The 22,340-nt window shown below is 42.6% G+C and overlaps 1 protein-coding gene and 1 pseudogene across 3 annotated transcripts; one reads left to right on the top strand and one right to left on the bottom strand.

The window, feature by feature from the left end:
• Positions 1 to 1,405: 1,405 nt before the first annotated feature.
• On the bottom strand, positions 1,406 to 9,185 carry CD1D (CD1d molecule). Of its 2 annotated transcripts, none has more exons than XM_050779751.1 (7): positions 9,096 to 9,185; positions 5,943 to 6,314; positions 5,382 to 5,648; positions 4,799 to 5,077; positions 3,997 to 4,275; positions 3,112 to 3,220; positions 1,406 to 3,018 (listed from the first exon to the last, which is right to left on the bottom strand). In XM_050779751.1, the coding sequence occupies exons 2-7, from the start codon at positions 6,001 to 6,003 to the stop codon at positions 2,997 to 2,999; spliced, it is 1,017 nt and encodes a 338-aa protein (XP_050635708.1). In that variant the 5' UTR covers positions 6,004 to 6,314; positions 9,096 to 9,185; the 3' UTR covers positions 1,406 to 2,996. The 2 variants fall into 2 exon arrangements, with proteins under 2 accessions (XP_050635708.1, XP_050635713.1); XM_050779756.1 differs by having other exon boundaries at positions 3,112 to 3,217.
• On the top strand, positions 9,171 to 12,637 carry LOC126953118 (RNA polymerase II elongation factor ELL2-like; annotated as a pseudogene). The gene is made up of 2 exons (XR_007725132.1): positions 9,171 to 9,260; positions 9,371 to 12,637. The product of XR_007725132.1 is annotated as an RNA polymerase II elongation factor ELL2-like (transcript).
• Positions 12,638 to 22,340: the final 9,703 nt, after the last annotated feature.

Here is a 22,340-nt window from a genome sequence, read left to right as displayed (position 1 = left end):
GAGGATGTGGAGAAATAGGGAGACTTTTACACTGTTGGTGGGATTGTAAACTAGTTCAACCATTATGGAAAACAGTATGGCGATTCCTCAAGGATCTAGAACTAGATGTACCATATGACCCAGCCATCCCATTACTGGGTATACACCCAAAGGATTATAAATCATGCTGCTATAAAGACACATGCACACGTATATTTATTGCGGCACTATTCACAATAGCAAAGACTTGGAATCAACCCAAATGTCCATCAGTGACAGACTGGATTAAGAAAATGTGGCACATGGCCGGGCGCGGTGGCTCAAGCCTGTAATCCCAGCACTTTGGGAGGCCGAGACGGGCGGATCACGAGGTCAGGAGATCAAGACCATCCTGGCTAACACGGTGAAACCCCGTCTCTACTAAAAATACAAAAAACTAGCCGGGCGAGGTGGCGGGCGCCTGTAGTCCCAGCTACTCCGGAGGCTGAGGCAGGAGAATGGCGCAAACCCGGGAGGCGGAGCTTGCAGTGAGCTGAGATCCGGCCACTGCACTCCAGCCCGGGCTACAGAGCAAGACTCCGTCTCAAAAAAAAAAAAAAAAAAAAAAAAAAAAAAAAAAAAAAAAAAATGTGGCACATATACACCATGGAATACTATGCAGCCATAAAAAAGGATGAGTTTGTGTCCTTTGTAGGGACATGGATGCAGCTGGAAACCATCATTCTTAGCAAACTATCACAAGAACAGAAAACCAAACACCGCATGTTCTCACTCATAGGTGGGAACTGAACAATGAGATCACTTGGACTCGGGAAGGGGGACATCACACACCGGGGCCTATCATGGGGAGGGGGGAGGGGGGAGGGATTGCATTGGGAGTTATACCTGATGTAAATGACGAGTTGATGGGTGCTGACGAGTTGATGGGTGCAGCACAGCAACATGGCACAAGTATACATATGTAACAAACCTGCACGTTATGCACATGTACCCTAGAACTTAAAGTATAATAATAATAAAATAAAATAAAAAGACACATTATTATCCTCCTTTGGCACAGGAGGAAACTGGTTCAGAGGCTAGAACTCCAGGCCCTTCAGCCAGTGCACTTGCTGGTTCACCTCACTGCCTTTGTTTTTCAAAACCCTGCTTCAAATTCCCCTCCCTCCAGGACGCCTTCCCTGACTGACGCCAGGCCAATCTCCTTTTCACTTAGCATTTTGAGGAAGTTGTTGTATAACACTGCACAATGCCTAAGGACAGTGGTTCTCCAACTTTAGCTAAGCATCAGAATCACCAGGGGGCTTGACTATTGAGCCCGCTCCCAGACCCAGAGTGTCTCATTCAGGGGGTATAGGATGAGGCCCAAAACAATTTACATTTCTAACAAGTTCCCAGGTCCTCCTGAGGCTGCTGGTCAGGTTACTACAATTTGTGAACCATTGATTTAGAAGCTAGCACAAATTTTATTTATTTATTTTTTTTTTTGAGACGGGGATCTCCCTTTGTCACCCTCAGAGTGCAGTGGCACAATCATAGCTCACACTAACCTGGAATTCATGGGCTCAAGGGATCCTCCCACCTCAGCCTCCAGAGTAGCTAGGACTACAGGCGCTCACCACCATGACTGGCTAATTTTTTAATTTTTTGTAGAGACAGGATCTCACTATGCTGCCCAGGCTGATTTCAAATGCCTGGCCTTAAGCAATCCTCCAACCTCAGCCTCCCCGAGCACTTGGATTATAGGTATGTCCAAGTGCTTTGGGATATGTTGAAGCTAGCAGAATCTTCTCCCATATCCTAAATTCATATGTGCAAGTCTAGTACAGAGAGTGTGAAATGTCACTTTTCTCAAACAAACACTCTCCAACAGTTAAGTCTCACTTATTTTTTCTGGGTGTTCAGGGACCCTGACTGCCAGGAGATTACCTCCCAGCAAGGCAAACATGATTTTGGTCTCCTTATTTCTTTGGCATCAGAAAGGTCTGCTGTTCCTGTAAGTTTCCTGCTTTGTCCTCTCTAAGATAAGAACACAGCATAGCTGGGTTACCATCACCATCATCGCTGCACCTCATGCTTGCCCAAGTGGTACCCCTTTCCCTGCACTGTCTCTTTTAATAGCTGTAAGTAAAGGAGACTGCTATTGCTGCTATTGTTGTTTTGGGAAGGAAGGGATGCCTTCATGACAATCTTCTTTCAAGGAAAAAAAGGGATGACCATTTGAGATAAATATCCCTACTCAGAGTAATTTTTTTCAACATAATACACATACACTATGATTTCTCTTCATTTATTAATTACACCAAGTAAAAATGTGAGACGCCTCTGTTTCTTATAATCTAACTTTTTTTAAAGAGGAAATGTCCTTCTTCAGTCGTAAATCCAAATTTACAATAGAAACTGTGTCCTCCAACTGCCAATATGACATCCAGGGCAAACTTTTTATAAAAGAGACACAAACTCCTGGGTTTGTCATCAGTCAGCAGGTATGTATTTGGATGTCCTACATAGTATTTTGTAAAAACTTGAGTCAACCTTTTAAAATCAGGCATGTTCGCACAAAAATCTAGATTTCCAGTTTTCTTGAAAAATGGTTAAAGCCAAACCAGGTCCTGCTGACTTTACACTTGACAACAAGCAAGTGCAGCTGATGCCTTTGGATAGGACATGTGCGTTCGTTCCAGTTCATTGCAGATCCCGTCACACACACTCACACCCCAGCTCTTACCTGCTTGTCCCTGGTAGGTCTTCAGACAGAAGTTTGCAGGCGTCTGCCCTTCTGATTTCACAGAGCCATTTGGGCTTATAAACTTGTAGTGTAATTTTTTTTTTAAAGAATTTAAATTCTTTTAGATAAGTGTTAAAAGGGTGTAATGAAAGCTGCCTTACGACTGTTCTCTGCTTTTTCAAGGTATCTCTCCTTTCATCTTCAATTCCCCAGCAGACCAGGGCTGAAGTCCTAGGAACCTGAGGTCCAGAGACCCTGGGTTCCAGAGACACAGATGTGGCAAGGCAAGTCACAGGATGCCCTGATAGGAACTGTGAGAGAATAGAAAGGGAAAGACCATTAAGGAAAAGCGGAGCCAGGAATGAAGGGGAGAGAGGTTGAGGAAAAGGAAAGGGGAGACTTACGTTTGCCTCTTAAACCGGAAGGTAAAGCCTACAATGAGTGCAAGGAGGAACAGCAAGCATGCCAGGACTGCCAAGGCGATCAAGCCCACGGAGGTGTGGCTCCCACCTGCTTTGGAGGAACATAGGCTGTCTCTTAGCACAGTACCCCTCCCTCTCTATATCCGATCCCCTGGTCTAGGCATGTGTGAGGGTACCAGGTGCTTCTTATTTCCTCCTCCATTTAAAACACTGATTTCTATTTCTCATAAGTTTAGATTCCCCATCTTGTTTTCAGTGCCTGGGCATCCCAAATTCAGCCCACTTTGGCATTTGCTAGTGTAGCATGGAGGGAAAGGGCAACAGGTTTGTAGCAAGGCAGACCTGAATCTAAATTCAGCCCATCCACTTTCTATGTAGCTCCGGGCAGTTAACCTATCTCAGCCTCCATTTCCTCATCTATAAAATGAGAAGAGCAGTACTTGCTTCAAAGAAAACTGTGAATGATGAGATGAGATACTATAGGCAGATTCATCGGCACCTACACAGGGATCACTCAACCAACCAAGCTATCTTTGCTAACCTGCCTTCCCAAAGGCCTGGCTCCCTTTCTGCCGAGGAATGAATCCTCCTGGAATTGTTTATTCGCTGCCTACTTCTGGATCCTTGAATTTTGTAGTCTTGTTTCTTCTTGTATACAGAACACTTTATCTCAATCCTTTTTAACTTTCAGGTCTTTATTTCCCTCCTTCCTGTATCTGGAACCCCTCTCTCTATCCCTCTTATTGGGGGCCTCATCTCCTAAACTCTTCTAACCTGGGTGTATCAAGCCACATCCTTCCCCGGTGCCTCCCTCTATGCCTGAGGACCACCTCCTGCCATTTCCAGTGGGGCCCAGCTCTTTCTCACCCCAGTAGAGGACGATGTCCTGGCCCTCTAGACTGCTGTGCTTCACCCGACAGGACAGGCCAGCTGCCTCCCCAGCGGCCACCTCCAGGGTTGCTCGGAGATACCATGTCTCGTCAGCATTGGGCAGGATGTCCCCTCGCTGAGTGCCCTGCTGCTCCTGCTCACCCCGCATCCACTTCACCCACACGGGCTTTGGGTAGAATCCTGAGACATGGCACACAAGCTGCCGACGGCCAGGGCCAGGACTGGGGCCACGGGACAGCCAGGCCTTGGGCTTCACTGTATCCAACAAGGGAACGGGGGGGATCTTAAAGTGAAAACTGCATTAGAGTCTCCAGGCCTCATACCAAGCTCATGCCCCGGGCATGTTCACTTCTGGAAATGAAGTCTCTCACAATTTTCAATCCATTTGTCCCACCTTCTTCAGGGTGCCCCTCCTGATACTTTTTCTCCTCTGGTCCCAGCCTCCTATAAATGCCCCTTGTCTGTTTTCCTATAACGCCCTTTGTTTGGAAGTAACATATGTAGCCTATTTCAAACATTGCATTAATTAACATCCCCCCACCAAGTAGGGATCCTACCTGCCTGACACCTTTCACCCCCAGTTGTTCATTAACTGAATTCATGGAACCCAAGAGGTGCTCAGTTGATGTCTGTGAAATGAATAAATACCCTCACCCCTTATCCAGCCCCTCTTGGGCCTTCCTCTTCTTTGAATGCTCAAAGGGATGAGAACCCTGGAATGGAAAAGCCCGTTTGGAGCCCGGAAGTGGAGTGCAGGGAGTAAGGAAGACAGGCTGACCTTGCTTCTCCAGTTCCGACTTCCCTGACTCAAGGAGGCCACTGACAAATTGGGGGCAGGTGTCATTAAGGAGCCACTGCACTGTTTCCTTCGTCCACTTGTCCTGGTTGAGCACTTGGATGGCCAAGTTTACCCAAAGTGGGGCCTCTTGGGCTGGCTCCCAAGAAGTTCCTTGGAAACTCAGGATATCACTTCCTTGAAACGCTACATGGAAGAAGTTATGTGAGGCGTTTCCAGGGTGCACCTCACAGCCAGCAGACACCTGGAGCTCCATGGGATCTGTGGAGAGGAATGGAAAGAGATCAAAGAAGGGTTTGAAAGACTGGGAGAGATGAAAGAGAAGAAATTGATGTGCAGGTTATAATGGGGACCCAGACTTCAGGGAAAGGAGAGTAAGTGACCCGGCGTAGGCAGGAACGAGGGACACTTTGAAGAGTCAAAGACTGGGACATCTCCAGGTAGAAGGAAATCAGAAGAGGGTGGACAGAGCAGAGAATCTCATCAGGTGGTGCCACAGTCTCCCAGTTGAGCTTCTGTGGCCATTCACTCCCCTTGGGTACCGGCCCAGGATCCCTCAGCTCACAGGCTAAGCGCAGCATTTTGGCGAATTCCTTCACGTCCCTGGTGAAGCTGCTTCGATAAACCCGAAATACACGCTGCAGCGCCTCCCACTGCTGGTCGCTGAACGTGCCCTGGGACCACGGCTTCAGAGAGCGGATGGTGTCGGAGTCGTTGCTCCAGCTGTGCGTCTGCAGCTCCCCCAGCCACGCCAAACCATCGGTGCGCGTCCAGTTGCTATTGGCGAAGGACGAAATCTGGAGGCAGCGGAGGGGGAAAAGCCTTTGCGGGACTGGGAGAGAATGAACATTGGAGGCGCGTTGCAAGTGGCCGGGGGAGCAGCCAGCAAAAAGAGAAAGAAGAAGGAAAGAAACAAGAGGAGATGAGCTTCAGGAGGGGGGCTGATGCCAGCGAACTCTGTGCCGCGCTGCCTCTCCCCGGAGCCAAGGAGTGGCGAGTTTTCTCTCTGGATCGCGCCAGTGCGTCCCTGGTCTCACCCGTCCCCATCAGGTGGTGCCCTCAGTCCCTGCCAGCTCCCTCTCTCCTCCCTCCCGCGAGCGCACCCAGTCGCCCTCGTTCCACCCACCTTCAGCGCTTCCCCAAGCCTGGAGGAGCGCCCAGAGCAGCAGAAACAGCAGGCACCCCATATCGCCGGGCGTGGGGACCTCGCGGAGTATCGCCGGGCGTGTGGGCCTCCCGGAGTTCCGCCGCGCCCCGCCCTCTGACCTGCGCACTCCTCTCGCCTCCAGTTCTGCTCACGTCCCTTTCCGCTGGGTGCCAGCCAATTCCCAAGCCCGGACCCCGGCAGGCCTCCTGCCTCGGCTTGTCAGCGGTTTGCTGCTTCTGCTGAAGGGTGTCCTCGCCCTTAGCTGTGCAAGCTGCAAAGAGGTCGGGGTCCCAAGAGTCCTGGCGCCGCCGCTCACTTCAGTAGGTTTCACAACTGGCGTGTCTCAATCTCCTGTTTCAACGGAGACTTTGGGTCAAAGTGTGGGACACTTTACAACCATTATTTATGTTTTGGAATCAGGACATAAGGTTGTGTCTGTGTTACAATTCCAACCATGGTAAAAATGCAAAGGGAAAAAAGGAGCAAAGTCCTTGCTTTAGCAGTAGATGTCTCTAGGTGGAAGGACTGTGAGTGATCTTACTTTGCCTTACATCTTTCTGTTTTCCAAAATTTCTCAAGTGCAAGTATCACATTTACAATAAAGTAAAAACATGAAAATTAATTTCCTCAGTTGCACATTGAGAGGACTGGATTAGGTTGGCTACAATTCTTTACAACTGTCATATCCCAGGATTCCTCCACCTCAGTGTTCCCTAGCCTCTCTTTCCCCCTGTCATGGTTCTTGCTCTCCCTTCCCCGGCCTCTGGGTTGTCTTCCCTGACTCCTTTTCGGGGGTGTACCCCCAGACTCTCTTCTTCCTCCTCTCCTCCCTGGCCTCTGTCGGCTTACCTTCTCCTCTGGCTCCTCACTCATTCACTCTCCAAATATGCGCCTCTGTTTTAAAGAATAAGTGTAAGAGGACAGTGTGTACCTGGACAGCCAACTCCCCACTTCTCACACTGAAAATAAGAAAAAGTGACCAAAAATCGTGGTTCCAAGGGCTTAGCTCACCTTGAGGAAAAGACTCCTCTTTGGCAACTCAGAACCTGGGCTGCAGCCTGACACCTCCCTCTCCCTCACTCTTTTTAATCCAATCTATCGCCAACTCATCTCTATTTCACTTCTTTTTAAATACCTCTTGAATAAGTTCCTTTTTCTACATTTCCACTGTCACCATCACCCTAACCTTTTGCCTGATATCCTAAAGTAGCATTCTTGGGGTAGAAAACAAAATCATTAGCACAGCCTGCAAGATTATGCGCCCTCTAGCCCTGGTGTCTACCTTTTGACATCACCTCACACTCCAGCATAATTTGCTCTGTGCTTTAGCCTGGCTGTTAGTTTTCAGTTCCCCCACTCTGCAAAACCTCTTCCTGCCTAAACTCTCCGCACAAAGTTCCCTTTGCATGAAAGCTCTTGACCTTCTCCTCACCTCACACCCTCCCAATGCCTAGTTATTTCCACTAAGATATCAGTTCCTAGGTCACTTTCTCAGGGAAGTCTTTCCAGATCGGCCAGACTGTGTGACCCTAGGCAGGAGAAGTAGGGCAGTCCCCACCTCCACTGCTTGTACACTAACTGGCTTTGAGAACCTATCCTCTCAGCACGTAGCAGAGCTTATAATTATAGAAATGACGATATGTCTGTCTCCCTCTGTGTCCTCTTCTCAATCAGCTGGAGAGGTGCCAGAATGCAAGGATCATGTCTTCATAATCTGGTTCCTCCCATTCTGCTAATGTTGATGTTTCCCTTCTCCCATATCCTGTTGCAGCAAGAGTCCTAGAGAAAATAGGCTACTGTACCACACTCTAGGCTGGGATCTTGTGGACAGCCCTAACCCAGCCTATCTAATTATAGATGTAATTATAGGTGTAATTTGCCCAGAAAAGCTTAAAATAACATAGCAACGTATTCTTATAACAAATAAGGTGTTAAATGATTAAATTTGGATACAAAATTGCCTAAATAATGGATAGGAGGGAAGCTATGAGGATGGAAGTAAAAAGAATAATAATTATAAGAATCAGAGGGCAATATTTTTAACTTTACATTCTTCAAATTTCCAAGCTCCCTTTAAAAACTTGAACAGTTCTGTTTAGTTTATGTGGATCTTAAAATTTTTAAGTGCTAACATTCTTGTGCATTTAAAGACAAGAAGCTGGTTTGTGTGTGTGTGGTTTCTTGGTTTTGTTTGTTTATCAACAAACGCCAGGCAGTATTACCTTCAGAAGTTAGGGCCATCTGGAGTTATACCAATATTTTTTGCCAAAGGTCAGTTGAGTTAGACACTTTTTGGCTATTGAAACTTTCACTGCTTTTTTTCTGGGAAAGAAACCATTGAATTATGAAATGTTTTGCAATATGTTACCTAAACAAAATCTTTTGTAACAAGATTGACTCAGAATACCCTAGCACGAAGAGATGGTGATTTACTCAAAGCCTCAAAATAAGCCCATGGTGGGTACTACATGATCTCACTTATATGTGGACTCCAAAATAGCAAAATTTATGGAAACAGAGTTAGGGTAGTGGTTTCCAGGAGCTGGAGGGAAGGGGCAAATGGGTTAATTTTGGTCGGAGGATTTCAGCCTCTCAATTTTGAGAGGCTAACCAATAGCTTGGACTCTGTCACGATCATAAGGGACTTACTTGGTTTCAGCTCAGAATTCACAATTCACAGTGTCAAATTAGTTGGAATCTTATGTGCTTTCTTCATGTTTTTGTTATCTTAACCATAAGGAGCCCATTTAATATACAAAGGATAGCTGCATATGAGAATTTAAGACTCTTGAGGGGATACAATACATCAGGGAAACTTTCATAATAGCTATCAGCAGGATAATACCAACGAACTAAAGAACTCTTCTTAATAGGACTTTCCACAAGCCAAACTGATCAAAATCAAACAATTCAAAGTTCAGTCAATAAAGAAACTTCAACGGTATTCAAGTGCAATTGGTCATAGTCTTTGTTCAGAGCATAATGGTGATCAAGGACCATAGTTTGCTGTAAAATGGCCTGATTTAAAGAGGTATTCATTTTTGTAAGTAGCCTGATAATACAAAGCACAGTAACCTGGAGATCTACTAAAAGAAACATAAGGATTAGAAAACCTTGTAATAGCTTTCTTACCTCTCGGACGTCGGGTCCCAGGAGCAAAACTCCAGCGACTTTGGGCCCCGCCCCCGTGAGGGTGGAGGGCGGCCGATGAGGGCGGTTCTGAAGGGAATGAGACCAATGAGACGAGCCCGGGGCGGGGCGCGGGGCCGGAGGGTGGGGCTGGTGGCAGCCGTGGCAGTCCGAGGTCTGGCTCCGCGCAGTATTTGGCAGTAAGTCAGCAGCGGAATGGCTCTAGCAGTGGCGGCGGCTGCAGAAGTCCAAGCAATCGGGGCCGCAGTGGAGGCTAGAGCTGGAGCCGCGGCGGCGGCGGCACCACGGAGAGTTTAAGATGGCGGCAGGGGGCGCAGCGCTATGGGCTCTCGTGCGGCCGGCTGGGGCAGGATGACATCCCTGTACTGCATGTGAAGCTCACCGAGACGGCGATCCGGGCCATCAACACTTACCAAAGCCACAAGAACTTAATTCTTTTCGACCTTCAATTCAGTTCCAAGGACTCCACGGGCTTGTCAAAATTCCCAAAAAAATGATCTCCTCAATGAAGTTCATAACTTTAACTTTTATTCGTCAAATGTGGGCAAAGACAACCCTCAGGGCAGCTTTGAATGCATCCAGCAAACATTCTCCAGCTCTGGAGCCTCCCAGCTCAACTGCCTGGGATTTATATAAGACTAAAATTACAGTGTATGCAACAAACGACTCGGATCAGATGACACGAGAAAGAATGACCCAGGCAGAGGAGGAATCCCGCAACCGAAGCACAAAAGTTATCAAACTCGGTGTACCATATGTAAGGAAAAGAGTGCCAATTCGGAAAGCACCTCAAGCTGTTTCAGATACAGTTCCTGAGAGGAAACGGTCAACCCCCATGAACCCTGCAAATACAATTCGAGAGACACACAGCAGCAGCAGCGTCTCTCAGAGGCCATACAAGGACAGGGTGATTCACTTACTGGCCCTGAAGGCCTGCAAGAAACCGGAGCCACTTGCTAGACTCCAGAAAGATGGTGTCAATCAAAAAGACAACAACTCCCTGGGAGCAATTCTGCAACAGGTAGCCAATCTGAATCCTAAAGACCTCTCATATACCTTAAAGGATTATGTTTTTAAAGAGCTTCAAAGAGACTGGCCTGGATACAGTGAAATAGACAGACTGTCATTGGAGTCAGTGGTCTCTAGAAAACTAAATCCATCTCAGAATGCTGCAGGCACCAGCCGTTCAGAATCTCCTGTATGTTCTAGTAGAGACGCTGTATCTTCTCCTCAGAAACGGCTTTTGGATTCAGAGTTTAGTGATCCTTAAATGAATAGAAAAGCCCGAATATCTCACCTGATGAACAGAGTACCACCAACACTAAATGATCATTTGAATCCCACCAGTGAAAAATCTGCTGCAGGCCTCCTGCTGCCCCCTGCGGCTGCTGCCATCCCCACCCCTCCACCGCTGCCTTCAACCCATCTGCCCATCTCACATCCTCCTCAGATTGTAAATTCTAACTCCAATTCCCCTAGCACTCCAGAAGTCCGGGGGACCCAAGACCTACCTGTTGACAGTTTGAGTCAAAACGATAATATCTATGAGGATCAGCAAGACAAATATACCTCTAGGACTTCTCTGGAAACCTTACCCCCTGGTTCAGTTCTACTAAAGTGTCCAAAGCCTATGGAAGAAAACCATTCAATGTCTCACAAAAAGTCCAAAAAGAAGTCTAAAAAACATAAGGAAAAGGACCAAATAAAAAAGCACAACATTGAGACTATTGAGGAAAAGGAGGAAGATCTTAAGAGAAAAGAGGAAATTGCCAAGCTAAATAACTCCAGTCCAAATTCCAGTGGAGGAGTTAAAAAGGATTGCACTGCCTCCATGGAAACTTCAGCAACTGAACTCCTAGATTATTTGATAAAATGTATCTCTATCGTCTCCTATGAGCAATGCCAGAATTATAAGGATGACTTCAATGCAGAGTATGATGAGTACAGAGCTTTGGATGCCAGGATGGAGACTGTAGCTAGAAGATTTATCAAACTAGATGCACAAAGAAAGCACCTTTCTCCAGGCTCAAAAGAGTATCAGAATGTTCATGAAGAAGTCTTACAAGAATATCAGAAGATAAAGCAGTCTAGTCCCAATTACCATGAAGAAAAATACAGATGTGAATATCTTCATAACAAGCTGGCTCACATCAAAAAGCTAATAGGTGAATTTGACCAACAGCAAGCAGAGAGTAATGGCCCTAGAACTCTGCTTGGACCAGAAGATGTGAGTAAACTTAAGCTTATTTATTTAAAATTCCAAAGGAGTTGCTCTAAATTCTAAAAAGGTGAAACTTTGGCTGTTCAAAGTTTCAGTATTAGTAAACTTGAGTTACTTTTTCTTTTCCATTTTACTTTGCTTCCCTGCATTTCGAAGCTGCTCTTTCTGGTCCTCCCCACCACTCCACTCCCAAGACTTGTGCTTATTAATAGAAATAATTTTTTAGGTTTTGGGGATCCATTGTCCACATTTCAAGTCAGTTTTTTTCCCTCAAAAACCTGTGTTTGTTATTAGAAATGATTTTTTAGATATTGGGGATCCAGTGTCCAAACTTAAAAGTTGTGTGTGTTTAAAAAACAACAGTAATGTGCAAGGTGAAATGCTTTTGGATAAACATAAGCCTATTTTCTGACCTTTCTTAATGCAAACTCTTTGCCTTAAATGGTAGAATATTTAAAATTTGCACAAAATTTAAAAAATAAACATTATCTTGGAGGGTTACAAAATAGAAAGGTTTATGTGTATAGATTCACATACACACATGTATATACAGGCTGACTTGATCTAGAACGTTAAATCCGCCCTGCATGTTAACCCCCATTGCAATGGTTGCCTTAAGGTGTTTGCTAGTCCTGTACGTAGTGTGGTTAATCATCAGCTACACTGCTTCCCACTTGATTAGAGCAATGGGAAGCATATTGTGGCCTACCAGCATCTGGAAGTGTGTGCTTGATCTGTATGTGTGCAGAGGTGGTGTGGATGTGAGCGTGCATAAAGGAAAAAAAGCTGCTACTCCTAGTAGGCCAAACGCTCAGGTTAAACAACTGATGAGTGTTACTGTAGGGTGTTTTTGTTTTGTTTTGTTTTTTCTATCAAATTGCAACTTTTGTTGTGGAAGACAAAAGCATTTCCATTTCAACAAGTTTGTCAGCTTTATTAATGTTGGGCAAAAATTGATATGACATGAAAATGAAACAGACCTATAGTTTTGGGACAAAATTATAAAATTAAATGTATAGGTAACCCATTTATGTACTGCTATAAAGTATTTTTTGAAGAGAGATATGCAAAGAAGCTATTACCTACATAAGATGTACATTTAAAGATTTTTTTTTCATCCTGGTGCCAGGAATATAAAAAACAGTGGATATATTTAACCATAACATACTGTGATTCATCAAACAGCACAAACTTTCATTTCATGGAGTTTATCTGTTGACATTGATTTAAACTGTCACTTGTTTTATCATGTGGGAACATAAGTTATGTGGTCAAAAATATAAGGATTTTGAACTAATGTTGATTCAAGTTGTATTGTCTTACTGTATTGTCTTTTCAAAGTGCTGCCAGTTGAAAAGGGAAGCATTATGTTTACAAATCTCTTTTGAAATTTTTGCCAAACTTTTGATAGTGTCTTTAATAAAGATGTTTGTCTGCAGCATCCAGAAAAATAAATAAATTTGTTGTGAAAAAAAAAGAAAAAGAAAACCTTGTAATAGCCAAGTTTGCCATCCACTATGCAGGATGCCTGCAAACCAATTGTTAGCTGCTCCTGTATACACATTATGTGTCTTTCCCCTAAAAAAAAAAAAAAATTCCTTAATGTATTCGGTGGCAGCATCTAGAGGAACAGCAATATTAGCTACCTTTTTAAGTAAGTGTCAGCAGTAAAATCAGAGAAAAGATAAGTGCAACATTCAGTTTTGTTCAGCACCACATACAACGCCCAATAGGGGCAAAAAGGAGATCTAAGGCTATAAGATGTTTCATTAAGTGTTTTAGAAAGTGTCTTTGGGCCGAGCGCGGTGGCTCAAGCCTGTAATCCCAGCACTTTGGGAGGCCGAGACGGGTGGATCATGAGGTCAGGAGATCGAGACCATCCTGGCTAACACAGTGAAACCCCGTCTCTACTAAAAAATGCAAAAAAAACTAGCCGGGTGAGGTGGCGGGCGCCTGTAGTCCCAGCTACTCGGGAGGCTGAGGCAGGAGAATGGCGTGGACCCGGAAGGCGGAGCTTGCAGTGAGCTGAGATCTGGCCACTGCACTCCAGCCTGGGAGACAGAGCGAGACTCTGTCTCAAAAAAAAAAAAAAAAAAAAAGTGCCTTTGACCCTGGAGGTCTCATTGGCTCCAAATTCAAGACTTTTCCCCAATTTAAACAGATTGGTTTCAAACTCCATACAACTAGTACCCCACTGCTGCCAACAGTGACCCACCAGAAACTTGATTGGAACCTTTTCCCAATAGAAAATAACTGATCTTCATCTGTTTTGAGGTTGGTTCTAATTTCAGTTATTGACCTCTTTGGCCTGTGAGTACCCTGGGAAATTTCAGGCAGAGTTTTTTGGAAGGCAGGAGTGGGCAAGACCAAACAGAAAGATCCAAACCAACAAGGAGGCACAACAGAGTACACAAATTCTCCACAGACCCAATATAGGATCTCAGGGACTGAAAATGAGGTGAAAAATACCTACTGGTGTTTGAGCAGAGGTCAAGTTATCAATAAATTTATCTGCCCATAAGTCAGCGTAGCTCCTGAACAAGGTCCAGTCGGAAACTGACCTTTCTGTGGTCCTTTCATAGCATACTATAAGAGTGCATAACCACATTTAGTGGAAAGACACCTCACTACATTTAATCTAGCAACATCACATAAGCAATTACTCTTACCCACATAGGTAGTCCCCAGGTCTTGAGTTTGCAATACCTGGAGGCACAATATCCCTTCTGCAGGCATCACTTGGATAGATTTCATATACTTGGTAGTGATTAGGTTAATTATTGGAAAGGTTATGGTATTGTTTCCATGGAAGGCAAGAAGCCAAATAGCAGTGATGCTAGAATATCAGGGATAGCTTTCCATTCTTCCTTTGAGATTTCAGGTGGACTGTCATTGGGAAAACAAAGAGGCATTGGCATTAATGGAATTGTTTAATCATTTGGGAACATTAGTCTATAGGCCCCAAAATTGCTCTGGTTTCTTGCTAGAACATAAGCCTTCACTAAAGCCATTCATAGATTATGGTCCCACGGATTTTCCTGTAAGAAAAAAGAAGGGATTAGAATGACAAGAAACACAGTAAAAAAGACAAGACTTTTGTGATACCAGAGAAGTCTTGATCATCAATCTCGGGAAAGCTGTCCACATCTAGAATGCCATCTGCTTATGGCCAAATCTTCTGTAGTCAGCTTCACCTTAAAATCTCTAATAGGTGTAGTTTCAGGAGTCTCGAGGGCCCATTTTGAGTTAAGAGATGTAGATCCAAGGCTTAAGACCCTGAAGTTTGCTGCAGAAAACTTGGTATTGTCCCCTTCCACTAGAGTTCAAGAGCCGTCTTTCCCAGGTGTCACTTCCAAAAGACCCATTTTCTGAGTTTTAAACGGTGAAAGATCTGATTATCATCATTTGATGGGCCACAACAGGCTTCTTTAAGCTGGTGAAAATATGCTTTGGGATAATGCATTAAAGCCTGGCACTACTGAGCCATGTCAGAGTTTATAAGAGGGGCCAATACCTGAGTTTCCATTATTAAAGGCATAGGTATTTCAGTAACTATTCCATAAGAGGTCAATGTATGTTTTCCAGTGGTAGTGGATCTAATTGCCATCAACTGGTAACACCTTTGAATAAAGTAATTCAATCAATTCAGTTAGCCGTACCTAATACCATTGTGTTTGAAATATCTGATTTGACTGACTTATAATTTGATCAGTAAAGTGGATTCCTCTGTTGCTGGATATTTTTCCAGGGATGCCCCATAAAGGGAATACATTTTCTAATAATTTCTTTTTTTCTTTCTTTTTCTTTGGTTTTTAGACATGGGGGTTTGGTTCTGCTGCCCAGGCTTGAGTGTAGTGGCACAATCATAGCTCACTGCTGCACTGAACTCCTGGGCTCAGGCTCAGGCAAACTCCCACCTCAGTCACCACAGTAGCTGGGACTGCAGGTCATGCTACCATGCCTGACTAATTTTTTTGTTGTTGTTCTTGTAGAGATGAGATCTCAGTATGTTGTTTTAAACTAGAATGGTTTGTTGTTCTAAAATGAGAAGAGTAAAAGTATAGGATAAAAAGTGAATGAATGAAAAAGTTGTAGGTTTGTGAAAGATGAATCTTGTGAAAGGAATTTTATGTGTGATCAAGCTGGCGAAGATTAGAAGAGAATTAGTTATATTTTTGCTCAGGCTGCAAGCTGATCTTGAACTCCTGGCCTCAAGTAATCTTCCTGCTTCAGCCTCCCAAAGTGCTGGGATTATGGGTATGAGCTAACATGCCCATGCTAGCCATGAGCTAACATGCCCAGTTAAGTTATTACTTCTTAACTATCATCATAGCATCAGCTTTTCTACATGGGAAAGCTTTTATACAATCAGAAAACATGCAAAGTATTACAAGAACATTATGACACCTCATTGAGGGCAGAAATTGAAATTCACAGTCTATCTGTGAAAGTTCAAGTGATCACGCAAATGGTAAAAATACACCACCTAAAGTTTGATTGTCTTATCAGAATTATGGGTTTGACAAGCCAAACATTTAGCACTTTTAGAAGAGTCACCCCACCAATATTTTTTCACAATTTGGATCCTTTTATCTCTTCCATGATAAGTCGTGGAGTGCAGAGCTTTTGATAATGAAAGCTTTAAGAACTCAGGAAGAAGCAGGTAGCCATCCAGGCTCTCCAAGAGTCTATGCTTACCATTGGATTTACATCCTCTTAAATGTCAATTTTGTTTCTCCAATTCAGGTGCATAGCATTGTTTGTTAAATATGTTATCATAGGTAATTTGACTTAACTCAGTCTTATGGGAGTTCATTCAAATTGTATATCTTAATAATTTCAGTACTGGCTTAGTAGGAAAATCTGCCAGGTCATTTCCTTGGTATTTAATTAATTCTTGTTCTGCCTGATGTTGGGTTAGGAGTTTTGTGAACCAGTCACTTATTCCACTAAAGTTCTGGGAGTTCTTGCCTGGTCCAATGGTATGATCTTGAAATTATCAGAAACCTGTACTTGTTAGAGTATTTTTCATTAATCTCCCTGAAGATGAAACACTTCAGGCTTATAGTTACTCAGGAAAGTATCAGAGTAAACAATTAACCACCTGTGAATGACAAGACCTGAAATGGCCATGGTTAAAGATATGATGACAGTTTATTACAATAATGATTCAATTGACAAAGTGTTTTGGTTATTTCTGTTGCATAAAACATTTTAAGATAATAACTAGAATTATAACTGTTGGAGTTATACTGGGACTGTTAGATTTCTATAAACTTTATACAGTTTCTGAAACACATCATAACTTATCTATGCAAATAGGGCTCAAAGAAAATTTGGCATTACTTTTATTATTTGACAATGCTGCCCATGTACTTGAATACATCAAATAAGCCCAGTTATTTTAGTATCTCTCTTTTTATCAGGAGAGGTATTCCTTTGAAAAGTTCCAAAAGTTCATCTTGAAAATAACAAAGTTTATTTGAGGTCCAGAAAAAGACTTAATTTAGAATTTGATTTTAGTTTATCAAAAATATCAAATAGTTAAAATATTTGATCAAAATAGGATCACAGGTCACTGTGAACAATTCATTTATTTAACAAAGGTAATATTAAAAGACTTCAAAGACAAATATAGAAAGTTAATAGTTATAGAAAAACCTGAGCTCTTTTAGTAGAGAAGGCTCAGTGTTCTTAAGTAATCAAAAACCTGAAAAGGACAACATAAAGCAAAGGAAATTATCTTGGTAAAACATGGAATCTTTGTTTTTTGGGCCAATTACCCAAAAGGTAAAGAAAGACCTTTCCCAATTTCCTATTTAGAGCAGATAAATACTCCAAAAACGATGTGTTGTTTTTACAGGATGACCAAGTTCTAGTTTTGCATCAACGTATTTTTATATTAATGCTCAATTTTTAGAAAAACATATAAATAATTCCATTCACATAAACATATAGACAGAAAAAGACCTTAGAGTTTTTATTCAAAAATTTTAGCCATGTGCCATGTACAATAATGCAAGCTCACTAATTTATTAAAGAGTATCTGTGCTCAAGTTGTTTTTCTAGTCCATAGAACAAGATTTCCAGCACAGATGGCTAAAGCTTTTGACTAATAATTATTAAAAAGACTTTTAAGATTTGTTTTCATTTGGCCGAGTGCGGTGGCTGAAGCCTGTAATCCCAACACTTTGGGAGTCCGAGACGGGCGGATCACGAGGTCAGGAGATCGAGACCATCCTGGCTAACACGGTGAAACCCCCGTCTCTACTAAAAAAAAAATTACAAAAAAACTAGCCGGGTGAGGTGGCGGGCGCCTGTAGTCCCAGCTACTCAGGAGGCTGAGACAGGAGAATGGCATAAACCCGGGAGGCGGAACTTGCAGTGAGCCGAGATCTGGCCACTACACCACTCCAGCCTGGGTGTCAGAGTGAGACTCCGTCTCAAATAAATAAATAAATAAATAAATAAATGATTTGTTTTCATTTGCCTTTTGTAAGGAACCTTTTAAAGAGGCAGACTTTGATTTAATTTAAATGTTTAGATACTTATACGTACCAATTAGAGAATGTATCACCTTTCCTTTTTGGCATTCTGGATCCCTTCTTTTCTAATGCACCTCATAAGTGAATATTTTTAACTAGTTTAAAACTTCCACATTGTGGTGACTGTAATTCTAAGTTGTTCTTAGTAAAGTTAACCAGCTTTTCCAAAAATGCACAGGTTCTGGGCTCATAATTTTTGTACAAAAGATTAGCTATTGTCCCAGAAAATGGAGTCCTAGTCTTCTTAGATTTGGAAGAACTCATTTCAAAAGGTACTTACCCAAGGTCTCTAACTGGAACCAATCCAGTTAGTTATCAGATACAGTCTGATCTTGGATCCAGTTCAGTAAAAATTCCTCAAATAAAGTTGAAGAGCACACAACACAATTCCATGGAGGTTGAATCTGGGAAAGAACTTACCCAGATCCCAGTTGCTATGAGAGATCAATGGGCACATTGAACGCTAGCAAGTACCTTTACTTGGTAACTCAGTGCTCCTGTGGGTTACTAGAGTTCAACTTCAGATCCCACTTCTTACAGCAATCTATTAAAAGAAAAACTTTAGACAAATTAAATTTAGCAGAGTTTATTTGAGCAAGGAAATGATTCATGAATTGGGCAGCACCCTGAACCAGTGAAGATTGAGAGAGCTCCAACCAGCAACATTGACAGGCATATTTATAGAAAGTAAAAGGAAATTACATACATAAATAGCCTGATTGGTTACAGCTCTGCGTTTGCCTTATTTTGACATGTTTGAACAGTTTGCAGCCTATAATTGGCTGCTATGATTGGCTGAGGCTTGGTTACTTGTTTGCTTGTTTGGGGTTTTTTTGTTTGTTTGTTTTTTCTGAGACGGAGTCTTGATCTGCCACCCAAGCTGGAGTGCAGTGCCACAACCTCAGCTCACTGCAACCTCCCTCTCCCAGGTTCAAGCAATTCTCCTGCTTCAGCCTCCCAAGTAGCTGGGACTACAAGCATGTACCACCATGCCTGGCTAACTTTTTTTTGTATTCTTTTAGTAGAGATGGGGTTTCACCATATTGTCTAGGATGGTCTAGAACTCCTGACCACAGGTGATCCACTCGCCTCAGCCTCCCAAAGTCCTGGAATAACAGGCATGAGCCACCACACCCTGCTGGTTACCTGTCATAAGAATATACTCTTAAGTTATGTTGCAGTTTGTTTACATATTAAGTTAGGTTATACTTCACTACATACAGAGGCAGCTTTAGGTCAAATTTAATTTAACACAATGTATACATATATCAAAATACCAAATTCTATGCCTTAAACATATACAATTTGTATATGTTAACGGTATCTCAATAAAGCTGTTTAAAAAAGTGGTATCTCAATAAAGCTGTTTAAAAAAAAAAAAAAAGCCCAGGGTGGGAACAAAGTCAATCCACTGTACTTTCTGCTTTTCCCGGGGACTGGCTGTGATCTATGCCCACAGACTAATCACTTCCTTCACTTTTAAAGTAGTTTCAGTTTCGGCCGGGCGCGGTGGCTCAAGCCTGTAATCCCAGCACTTTGGGAGGCCGAGACGGGCGGATCACGACGTCAGGAGTTCGAGACCATCCTGGCTAACACGGTGAAACCCCGTCTCTACTAAAAAATACAAAAAACTAGCCGGGCGAGGTGGTGGGCGCCTGTAGTCCCAGCTACTCGGGAGGCTGAGGCAGGAGAATGGCGTAAAAACCCGGGAGGCGGAGCTTGCAATGAGCTGAGATCCGGCCACTGCACTCCAGCCTGGGCGACACAGCAAGACTCCGTCTCAAAAAAAAAAAAAAAAAAAAAAGTAGTTTCAGTTTCCAAAGACCTTTCACATATACCATTTTGTTTAATCCCCACAGCAACTATGAGAGTTGGGATTACTATTCTTAATTTGTAAATGAGGAAACTAAATCAAAGAGAAACTGAATCAAACTAAATCTAACTAAATCCAAAGCAGCACACAGTTAATGATTTGGGGATGGAACTGGAATTTTGATCTTTTAACTCCTGGCCCAGCATATTTTATTTCTCATAGCTGCATTCTGAGGTTGCACCTTCCCCTCTGAGGAGGTGTTTAAGTGATATGACTGGTGTGGTTTCTTTCTTTTGGTATTCTATAATCCTGGGCCATCACAACTGGAGGAGAGCATAAGAATTTCTTGGATGGGAAGAAGACAGAACTAGAATCAAAGAATTACAAATGATTTAAGTAAAAATAGCTACAGATGCAATTTGTCATTGAATATTTAAGGTATAAGAAGCCCAAGTAATAGGAGGGCAGTGTATTACTTTTTTTCATTTTATTAGTGAGAGGAATAATGGGTGCCACCTGCTTACTCCTTATTAGCTGTCTGGCATCAAAGTCTCCTGTCTCTCTAGATTGTATTCTGATTGGTTCTGATTGCCATATGTTGATTTGCTTAGTTCTCTTTTAACAACCAGAATTACATTTTTATTCTTTTTTTACTCCTAGCCATACTGTTCAGTTGGCTGGCTTGATTTAAGTTTCTAAAATAAAACTTTCCCATTGGTCTCCAAACTACTTTTTGTTTGCTCTCACTGATTTATGTGAATTATACACACATATCACTATCTGAAATTAAGCGGCTCATTTATGTCATGAGTTTATTTACTGATCTCTTGCCTCTGGTCTTACTTAATACTCTGTCCCCAGTGCCTACTACACTGGTTAGAACATTATAGATAGTCAGCTGGGTATGGTGCCTCATGCCTATAATCCCAGCACTTTGGGAGGCTGAGGTGGGCGGATCACGAGGTCAGGAGATTGAGACCATCCTGGCTAACACGGTGAAACGCTGTCTCTACTACAAATACAAAAAAATTGCTGGGCATGGTGGCGGGTGCCTGTAGTCCCAGCTACTCGGGAGGCTGAGGCAGGAGAATGGCGTGAACCCAGGAGGTGGAGCGTGCAGTGAGCCAAGATCCATCCAGCCACTGCACTCCAGCCTGGGCGACAGAGCGAGACTCCGTCTCAAAAAAAAAAAAAAAAAAAAAAAAAAAAAAAAAGACTCTACAAGAAATTTTCTTGGTTTTATTCACTGCAGTCTTCAGCACCTAAAATAGTTCCTGGGAGAATTTAGGCACTCAATAAATATTTTTGAGATGAAAGAAGTAGGATAGAGTGAGGGAAAGCACAGCTTCAGACCTGAAGAAACAGGAAACTTCCTTTCCTGGGAGAATCAAATCTAAAACATATAGACAGTGAGTACAAGCATGTTTGTAGGGGGAGGATATGTAGAGAATGTTTCTGCATATAGACACAGTATTCGGGGTAACATAACAATATCAAAAGCATAGCAAGCATTGCTGGATAAAATAGAAGCCTAGGGAGCTATGAACACTGTAGATATACTCTTTATATGTTCAACAGGTAACCAAAGAAGAAATGTGCCCTATAGGCTAAGGTCATATAGCAGAGTCAGAGAATCTAAAATTGGATCCAAAGGGTCTCACACCACTTCTGTAGACCCACAGTGGATAGAGACCTACCATACACCATAAATTGAAGTAGAAACTATATATATCAAAAAGCAATCTAGTCTAGATTTGACCTAGCAATTTCACACCTCTGATTTTATTTATTTGGGTATTTTCTTTTTCTCATAGTTAGTCTAGCTAAAGTTTTGCCAATTTTTTTAAACATTTTAAAAGAAACAATTTTTCATTTCATTGATTTTTTTGTACCATTTTTAGTCTCAATTTCATCTATTTCTGCTCTGATTATTAGTATTTCTTTCCTTCTACTAATTTTGACTTTGGTTTGTTCTTGCTTTTCTAGTTCTCTAAGGTGCATCATTAGATTGTTTATTTGAAGTCTGACCTAGCAATTCCACTCCTGAGTACATACATAAATGCATGTCTATGTGTGTCAGGAGATATGCATAAGAATGTTCATAACTACCTTGTTTGTAATGACCCCAGCCAAAAATGTTTTCATATATTAACCCAAGAGTAGTTGTACTTTTTAGAATTAAACCCCAGTATTTTCTTTAGTTTTGTGATTTTCTCATTGTTTTAATGGTTGCTTCACCATCTTATCCTCTACATCTCTTTAGCTTCACTGTGTAATTTCCTTCTGTTTATCTCTGCTATGGCTTGGCCCCACCAAAACTCATGTTGAGACTTGGTCCCCAATGTGTCAGTGTTGTGAGGTAGCACCTTTAAGACATGATTTTAGAATTATAAAATCATTAAGATGGATTCATGTCTTTCTGATGAGACTAGGTTAGTTTTCATGGAAATAGATGAGTTCCTGCAAGAGGAGGTTCATATAAAGCAAGGTTGCCAATCATATTTTGCCCATTTTTGTACATGCCCAGTTCCCCTTCCATTTCTCTACCATATTTCGACCTAGCACAAAGCACTCACCAGAAGCTCAAATGCAGCCACCCAATCTTGAACTTCCCAGACTGTAGAACAGTGAGCTAAATAAACCTCTTT

The sequence above is a fragment of the Macaca thibetana genome, chromosome 1, assembly GCF_024542745.1.
Source record: "Macaca thibetana thibetana isolate TM-01 chromosome 1, ASM2454274v1, whole genome shotgun sequence".
In the NCBI taxonomy this organism is placed as follows: Eukaryota; Metazoa; Chordata; class Mammalia; order Primates; family Cercopithecidae; genus Macaca; species Macaca thibetana.
This window is presented reverse-complemented; position numbering and strand designations above follow the sequence as displayed.

Excerpts from the sequence above, each read along its gene's own strand:
- CD1D (XM_050779751.1), bottom strand. The coding sequence starts at position 6,003 with ATGGGGTGCCTGCTGTTTCTGCTGCTCTGGGCGCTCCTCCAGGCTTGG. Across the intron at positions 5,078-5,381 it reads CAAAATGCTGCGCTTAGCCT|ATCCCATGGAGCTCCAGGTG; the intron begins GTGAGCTGAGGG and ends TCCTCTCCACAG. Across the intron at positions 3,019-3,111 it reads TTCCGGTTTAAGAGGCAAAC|TTCCTATCAGGGCATCCTGT; the intron begins GTAAGTCTCCCC and ends ATTCTCTCACAG.